Source organism: Melospiza melodia, chromosome 16 (assembly GCF_035770615.1).
Source record: "Melospiza melodia melodia isolate bMelMel2 chromosome 16, bMelMel2.pri, whole genome shotgun sequence".
Lineage (NCBI taxonomy): Eukaryota > Metazoa > Chordata > Aves > Passeriformes > Passerellidae > Melospiza > Melospiza melodia.
The window spans coordinates 5,515,230-5,523,637 of NC_086209.1; the positions used below are offsets into that span (position 1 = coordinate 5,515,230).

The 8,408-nt window shown below is 52.6% G+C and overlaps 1 protein-coding gene across 1 annotated transcript; it reads right to left on the reverse strand.

Annotated features, from left to right (window-relative positions):
- Positions 1-5,464: 5,464 nt before the first annotated feature.
- Positions 5,465-8,225, reverse strand: LOC134425658 (nuclear cap-binding protein subunit 2). The gene is made up of 4 exons (XM_063170446.1): positions 8,094-8,225; positions 7,756-7,937; positions 6,879-7,017; positions 5,465-6,220 (listed from the first exon to the last, which is right to left on the reverse strand). The coding sequence occupies exons 1-4, from the start codon at positions 8,178-8,180 to the stop codon at positions 6,122-6,124; spliced, it is 507 nt and encodes a 168-aa protein (XP_063026516.1). The 5' UTR covers positions 8,181-8,225; the 3' UTR covers positions 5,465-6,121.
- Positions 8,226-8,408: the final 183 nt, after the last annotated feature.

Genomic DNA, 8,408 nt, shown 5'->3' on the forward strand with positions numbered 1-8,408 from the left:
CTGGTGCCTCACTGTGCCATGCTGGCTTCAGCACTCCACCTCGTGGGTATCCCTGATGAGCCCTGAGCCTGCCCTGTGCTCATGCACCCAGTTTTGGGTGCTGTTACCCAAGGCTGGAGGGCAATGGGCCTGTGATACAGCTGCAGCTGTCACCCCCTGTGCCTTTGTTTGTGTCTGTGTCCCCCCGACACAGACACATCCATGCCCATGTCCATTTGTGGGTCTGTTTGTGCCCATGGGCACATCCCTGCCTTACGGGCCATCCCAGCCCAGGCATCCACTGGGACTGGCAGAGTTCAGGGCATGGAGCAGGATTCTGGAAGCTCTGGACAGCTCCCACCATGGCAGCCCAGCAGGGCAAGCAGCTGCCTGGCTACAGCCATGTACAGCAGCCCTGTTCCCCCCCAGGCTCTGGGCCAGGCATCCTGTCCTTGGCCACCAGCCTGTGGGGGCTGTCCCCAGGTCTGCACCCGCTCTGGGGGTCCCTGCCTCCCTCTCTGTGCAGGCTAGCAGGGCTGCCAGGGATGGCCCCACATCCTCTGCTGGGCAGCACCTCTGCCTTTCCCGGGCCGTGCTGGGGTTACTGCACATCTCAGCACAGCAGCTGGTGAACAACAAGAGCCAGAACAACACTCAGAGCCTCAGTGTATCTGCACAAACCATCTGTGTCACTGCTGTACCCACTGCCCCAGCAGCCTGCTCAGATAGCAGCCCAGCTCCATCCCAGAGCCTGGGAGGAAAGCATGTTCCTGGGGAAGCCTGTCAGGGGCTGGAGGGTGGCTTTCCCCTCCTGTACCAGTCTGGGACGGGCCCTTTTGTGTTTTGAGAGAATCAGTAAAAAACAGAGCCTGGCTTTGCTGTTGGGAGGCCTGTGATGAGCTGCCCTTATGGGGAAGGAAGGAGGAACCAGCCCCAGCACAGCTGCGTGTGGTTTGCCCTGGCAGTTGGGTCATTTCCTCCCCAGGCTTGATATGTCATCTCCTCATTGCCATTCCCCCCTGGGATGAAAAGGGAGCAGGGTGGCTGTTGAGTCAGTCCCACTGTGTCTGGCCCAAGCCATGCTGAGCAGGCAGGTGGCTGGGGAGGCCCCTGTGGCCACTGGCTGGTGACAATGTGCTCTGGGGTCCTGCCAGGGATGCAGTGCTGCTGGCTTGGGCTGTTGGGGGTGCAGAGGGTGGGTACTGCCAGCCTCCCTCCCCATGTGGCTCCACCACACCCCATGCCAATCATAACTTCATATCTTACCTGGATAACTTCATATCCAGCTGGTTTTGGGGGACATGGGGCTTTCCTGGTGGACCCCTCAGAGCAGCTCTCTGGACACCAGATGCTGCCACCTCCAGGGGGGTACCAAGAGGCCATGAGTGTGGCCATGCAGGCTGGGGGCAGGATGGAGATGGGGGCTGTGCTGCTGAGCCTCTGGAGGCAGAGCTGCAGCTGCAGAGCCTGTCCCTGCACTGCTCCCTGGCCAGAACAGGCCCTGGCAGGCAGAGATGTAGCAGCAGATTAAATTTTGATCCACTTGGGAATTAAAATAGGCTGGCAACTCTGCTCTGCTCTGTGACACCAAATGCTTCAATGTGAGGAGTTAATGTGCCACCTTCTTCCCTGTACATCTGAGCGCTGTCAGATCCCCTTTTCTGCTGGTGGGGCAGAGCTGCAGTGGCTGCTGAGTGGGATGAATCCAGCAGCAGGGCCTGAGTCCTGGAATCTGGGAATTGACCCCAGGCAGATGGGGTCACTGGTGTAAGAGAAAACTGGTGTCAGCTCCTGACAGTTCTTGCAGCAGCATTGGGTTGTGCTCCCTCACAGTCCAGAAGGGCTCCAGGAAATCAAAGCAGGTGATGGGGGAGATGTTATCACTCCTTTCTCACCTGGCTCCAGGCAGAGCCCAACCCTTCTGTTCCCTGTGGTGAGCTTAAGCACACATGACCCAGTAGCTGTGAGGAGCCTGTGTGCATCCAATAATCCTCTTGCCCTGAGCTGTGCCAGGTGGCAGCTCCCTATAAACACACGGGCTTAGTGCTCGCCTCTCTGCCTTTGCAGGCCTGCCATGATGGCTGCTGTCACATGGCTTCTCTTCCCTTATTCTCCTTTATTCCCAGTGCTGCAGCTGCTGCCCTGGTTCCTGCTCTTGTCCCCCAGTCCTCACTGCAATTAGGCAAAGGGTGACTCCTCTCACAGCCTGTCCTGGAGCTGCCAGCATGCTGTGATGGCACCTGCACCCTGCAGGATGTCACCCTGCAGCTTCAGAGGAGCCCCTCTCATGAGACAGCTGTACCTCCATGGCATCCACACCTCACTGAGGGGGAAGTGAGCCTGAGTGAGTGAGTGGTGCAGGGAGGAGATGGCAGAGGCAGCATGGGCAGTGCAAGTGGCACATTTATGGTGCAGATGGGTAATTTTCCATCAGTGTGGCCCCTTCCTGATGAACTACCCCTTCTGTGCCACCATCAGGATCACCAAAGGCTGCACAGGTGTGCTGGTTTCCCAACCTCATACACAAAAGATTTCTTGCTAATCATAGAGTTTTAAGGCTGTTACATCCTCTTGTCCTTCTTAAGCTTTCCCATTTTCCTGCTGTGTTCACCCAAGCACTTGTTCCATCTCTAATTTATATTCTCCACACAGGACCTCACACTGATGATGGTGCTTTGCAAGACTGGACAGATGACTGCTCTTATTTTTCCATTTTTATGCCAATGTGTCCTGTTCCATTTCACTGCATCTCAGGGCAGCCTGTACCATGGCCTGGTCAATGCTGACATTTTTAAAACCTGCTGAAGAATAAACATGCAGTTCCTTCAAGACCTGTGGCAGCTGTACAGGCACAGTAACCTGACTTGCAAAACAAACAGGTAGGAGACATTTTGACAAACTAAATGTAACACCCCTCCCAGCTCAGTTACCAAGACTTTGGGGTAATGTGAGTGTTAAAATTAATTTAACTGCCTGGTCTGCACATAGGTGTGCAACAATTTCTATCATCCTGGACAAGATAATGCATGAAAAATCATGACACATTACTGGGCAGGGAGCAGCTGCTATTGTTTACATAATACAAACCAAATTTACAGACAGAATTTAACTTGTTCAATGGAATTACCTGCCCTGCCTGAGAGGTTCTTAGGGACAGATCAAAAAGGGTTTAGATCTCATCTTGTTTGGACATAAGAACAGGCTAGAGATTGCTGGCCATACTCATCTTAAAATGGGAAGAAATGCAGGGGAGTTCTTGGTTCCCTCCTCTCTGTAGTGATCACTGAGCATTTGTTATGTTTTACAGGCTACTCCAATTGTGGGACAGGTGACAGGACAGGGAAAACTCTCCTGAATTTTCTCAAGCTGCTGATATGAAACATAAGGACTGGTCTGATTGAGAGCAGAAGCAACTTGGTTTTGACATTAGCCCTGAGCCACTGCACAGCAGGAGAGGAAAAGCCAGCAAGACAGAAGTGCAGAGAACCATGGTGAGACTCGTGCACACTCCTAGTGTCCATGTCTGTGTTTGCAAGGGACAGCAGCTTTACAACACCAACAGATGTGTCCCCCACCAGTTTGTGTCATAAAGTGGCTCTGACACACAAACTGCAACTGCTGCAGGATTCAGTCTTGGAGTGGCTGGACACCAGGTGCCCACCAAGCCACTTGTGTCACTTTCCCCCTTGGGGTGTCCCTGTCCTTGGCAAGGTGTTGGAACTAGCTGGTCTTTAAGGTCCCTTCCAACCCAACCCCCTCTGTGACTCTGTGATTTGTCCAGGTTACTCCATGGAGAGGGCTCACAAGCTAACATTAACCTGGAACGTGCATTTCCCCAAAGCCTGGTGTCTCCTCCCTGCTAGCTGGTGGAGACATAGCTGATATCTTGATTACAATCATAGGCACGTGGTGACATCCCTGATTTTGTTCCCAAGAACTGAGCAGCTGTTGGGCTTTCCTACCTTCCTGCTGACTTTGGGCCCTGTAATGCCAGCATCAGAGCAGCCAGTAAGGACTCCACCTGGCTGTGATCTTTCCACATGTCTCAAAGTTCTGATGAGGGCAGACTGGGTTTCTGCTTCTTGTCTGAATTCCCTCACTCCTTCCTGCATTTTCTTTTGTCAAAAACCAGCTTCTTGATGGAACCCTTCTTCTCCCTCCTCCCCTAATAATTGGTGATACAGACCCATTGACTTCCATGTACACTGGGTTTTTCCCACAACTGGGGCAACTGCAGTTCTTGTTTGAGCCCCTATCTCTACTCTCACCTCAGATGGAGCTTGTCCCCAGTCTCAATCAGGTTACTCTCAGAGGTGGCTGGGCTCCCTGAGTTAACCACAGCCCTCTGACAGCCCTGAACTGGGCTTTGCAGGCACATGCCAAGCCCCAGCACAGTGCCAGAAGCTGCTGGTTTTCACTGGGCTGGGCACCTTCTGGCAGTTGGCACATCAGTTTGCCAGGGGTACTTGCCTGTTCAGGTGTAGTCCCAGGCTATGGGAGGTGATAACTAGCCCAGGCATTTGCCCAAATCCTTCCACACACTCTGCCACCCACGGACCAGCTGCCTCAGGGCACATTTCAGTATTGATTCACCCAAAAATTGTCTTCTCTTACACCAGGATGACACCAGATTACACAGACCCCATGACATGCCAACCATGTTAATTAGTAGCATTAAATATTTCACATAAGGCTGAGCAGGAACAATAAAGCCACCCACACCAGGTGGGAGTGGGAAATGGATCCTCTCCACAAGGCAGCTCCTCCAGCAGAGCAAGGCCATCAGTGCCAGGGGAAAGCACAGAGCCATGGTTTGTACTAACATGTTCCCAAAGAGATAAGAAGTGCAGCCAACAAACTCTGTGGCCCAACAGGAGCTGCCTACTTAGTAACTACTATGGCTAAAGCACACTTAGCACAGAATAGCCATTGCCTCAGGCCCCACCCTGGGCACCAAACTGTGGAGGGCTGACCCTGCCTGGACACCAGGTACCCACCAAGCTGCTCTCTCACTCCCCTCCTCAGTGGGAGGAAGGCAGGGAGAAAGGAAGATGGGAATGGAATTTGTGCGCCAAGATAAAGGCAGTTTAATAAAGCAAAAGCAAGGCTGCATGTGGGAACAAAGGAAAACTAAATATTTATTGTCTACTTTTGACCAGCAGGAGATGTCCGGCCACTTCCTGGGAAGCACAGCTTCAGTGCACGGAGCAGCTGCTGCAGAAGACAGATGTTTTAATAAAGAATGCCCCCCATGTCCCTTCTCTTAGCTATTGCTGCTGAGCAGATGCCATAGGGTCTGGAATATCCCAAGATCTTGCTCCCAAGAGCCTGCTGGTGAGGTGGGAATGTTAGAGACAGCCTTGATGCTGTGGGAACATTGTTCAAGAATAGCCAAAACATTGGTGTTTTATCAACAGCTTCCTAGCTACCAACATAAAACACAGCTCCACAAGGGCTGCTAGGGGTGAAATTACCTTCTTCTCAGTCAGACCAAATACAACTGTTTATTTAAAAAAAAATTAACAGAAACTTTTAACAAAATCACACCGAACAGTGAGGACCTGAAAAGCCAGGCAGCACTGGGGGCATCACAAAGAGAAATGCTCTGCAGGCCCTGACCAACCCAAGGGCTAGATGTGCAGACAGGCACCTCCAAGTGGATGGTAAGACCTTGTCCACTTCTCTCATTCAGTGATACTGTTTATTGAGCAGGTGAGGTTGTAGATTAGAAACCTGAATCTCTTGTGCATCCTCACTAGGTGCCCAGGCACCTGGAGGGCTCCAATGGTGATAAGCTTTTAAAAAAAGTTCAATTCGAAAGCAACCACAGCTGCAGTTGCAGCTTGGAGGAAGCCACCTGCTTAAGTGCATCATGAAGAGTATGTCATAGCATAAGGTGTGTGTGACATGCTGCATTTCTTCTTGCCCAAAATCCTACAGAGCTGTCCATTTTTTCCCCTTGTTGCCCTGCACCAGCACAGAACATCCTCTCTAGCTCAGGAAGAAGGGAGAATGAACACATGTATATCCACAGTCTAAGGAGAGTCACCTTTTGCTGGAACTTGGATCTCACTCCATACCCCAATCCCAAATGTGAGAACAGGGCTAGCTCTGGAAGGATGAGCTAGGAGCCACGAGGCAATTAATAGATTGCAGGCTGGTGATTTGCCTTCTGCATCTGGATGATCTTGCCAAAGCCACCTCTTCCCACATCGTAGTCTGTCCGGTATTCATCTCGCACCTGGGGCACAGCAACAACACACACATCAACAGCCAGCACTGCCAGCCCCCTGCCAGCCCCCAGAATCATCACCCCTCCTTGTTCAGCTGGTGGGGAACTGAAATTCACATTAGAAGCACTTCAACTTGTCTGAGATCTCTTCAACTAATCCACCAAAAAGGTGGTAATGGTGGTGAAAATGACCAAAAGGGATATATTTGATTGTGGAGATTTTTTTCAGGTAAGAAGCAAAGACTCCAAAATATTTTTTTGTTCAGCTTTTCAGTATGCCCTTCTGAACTGCCAGGCTTGGCCTTCAGAACACTATCTCATCTAAACCTCATCTTTGCCCTTGGGGAAACTGCTGTGTTATGAGACTGGCCTGGCAGCCACACTGCTTCCCTCTACTCAAATTCTGGATCATTTCAAGGGTATTACCTTGGATTAGGGAACATTCTGCTTACATTGCAGGAAGTTTGGAGTCCTAAACAAAAGTGGCCTTAAGTTCTATTTCCAGCCTTTATCACCAGGTGTCAATTACCAAAACAACCTGGGAGTGAGTAGCCTTTGTTATCGGGTCTTTACAGTCTGCACATCGCTCTCCCTGAGACAAAACCAGCAAGGAAGTACACAGAGTCTTACAGGATCAAATTCAGGGATGAACTGGCATTGCCTTTACCTGTCCTCCAGTCTTTCCTCTCCCATACTGCCTCCCCTCCTTGAAGCCTGCGTCCCAGTCCGTGCGGATGATGCGGTCGTCCAGCCGCGTGCCGTTGATAAACCTCATGGCATGCTCAGCGTCTGCTCTCGTGTAGTACCTGAGGCACTCTGTAAGGACAACTCAGGGTGCTTTTTGTTGGGCCCAGGGAAAAAAATGAGGGAAGTATTGTATTTGAGAAGCTGAACTCTCCCCACTGCCTTCCAGCCTTTTCTGCTCTTCTCTACGGGATCAAAAACTGCACTCACGAAAATCCAAGCTAAGACCAGCTCAGCAAGGATTCTGTACTTTAATGTGAGTACCTGCACAGACAAGACAATGGAACAAAGACATTAAAGCCTTGCTAAGGGCAAGAAATCAGCCTTTTTGTACTATGTAAAACCTGACTGAAATAGAACAAAAGGAGAGCTTTGCACAGACAGCTCCTGGCACAACCTGTATAAGCGTGTACCCTCTGCTTGAAAATGCCCCCACAGCTTATCCTGCTACTTCCTTCAGGTGTGCAATTGAGATGAGAAAGCAAACACGTGCTCTGGACATGGAAGATGTCAGGCTGATGACTAACAGTTCTCATTTTGGCCCTAAAAGCATTACAGAAATTAATGAATTAAAGGGGCTCTTTTCCACCTCCAGAAACTACAGCTCTGGTGGCACTTGTCACATATGGCACCACTCAGACTCGGGGTTGCAGAGAGGAAGGTGCAAGGATGGACGGGATGTGCCTGGTAGGAAGCACCTGGCTATCACCTTTGCAGCAGCAGCACAGATACACTTGCTGTGCAGAGGAACTACAGGTGCCAACCACACCCGTGCTGACAGGAGGAACCAGAAAGGATACTCTACAAAGCAGAAGCCACAGGGGGTTTTCTTGATCTTGTCCAGCCCCATGACAATCCTCTTGACATCCCCGCACTTGGAGAAGAGCTCCTGGATCTGCTCCTCGGTGGTGTAGAAGGACAGATTGCCGACATACAGCGTGGAGGAAATCTTCAGCGATTTCTCCTGCAGCTGCCTGCTACCCTGCGGGCACAGAGGGCACACGGCGGGCTCAGCGCGCTCGCCGTGCCGCTCCCGCCGCTCCGTGCCCTCCCGCTGCCCGGTTCCTCGCACGGCCTTGTCCCGGCCTCAGCCCTCCCCGCCCCGGCCGGGCCCCGCCACCCGCCGCGCCGGGCGCACCCGGAAGTGCTGGTCGCGGTACTGGCTGATCTCGCAGTACGAGTCGCTGTTGAGCCCGCTGAGCGTGGTGTGCAGCAGCCCCGACATCGCGCCCGCCCGGGCCCCGCCGCCGCCGCCGGGATCCTTCCACAACCGCCACGCACCGGACGCGGCGAGCGGCGCGCGACGGACGCCGCTCCGCCGCTCTGCGTGATTGGTCACACCGGCTGTCACTCAGGGCGGAGGGCGGGGCGAATCAGCCAGACGGGCAGTCGGCGGCGCGGGGGCTCGCCGGCTGCGCTGGGTCGGGGCGCGCAGGCGCAGTGCGGGGCTGCT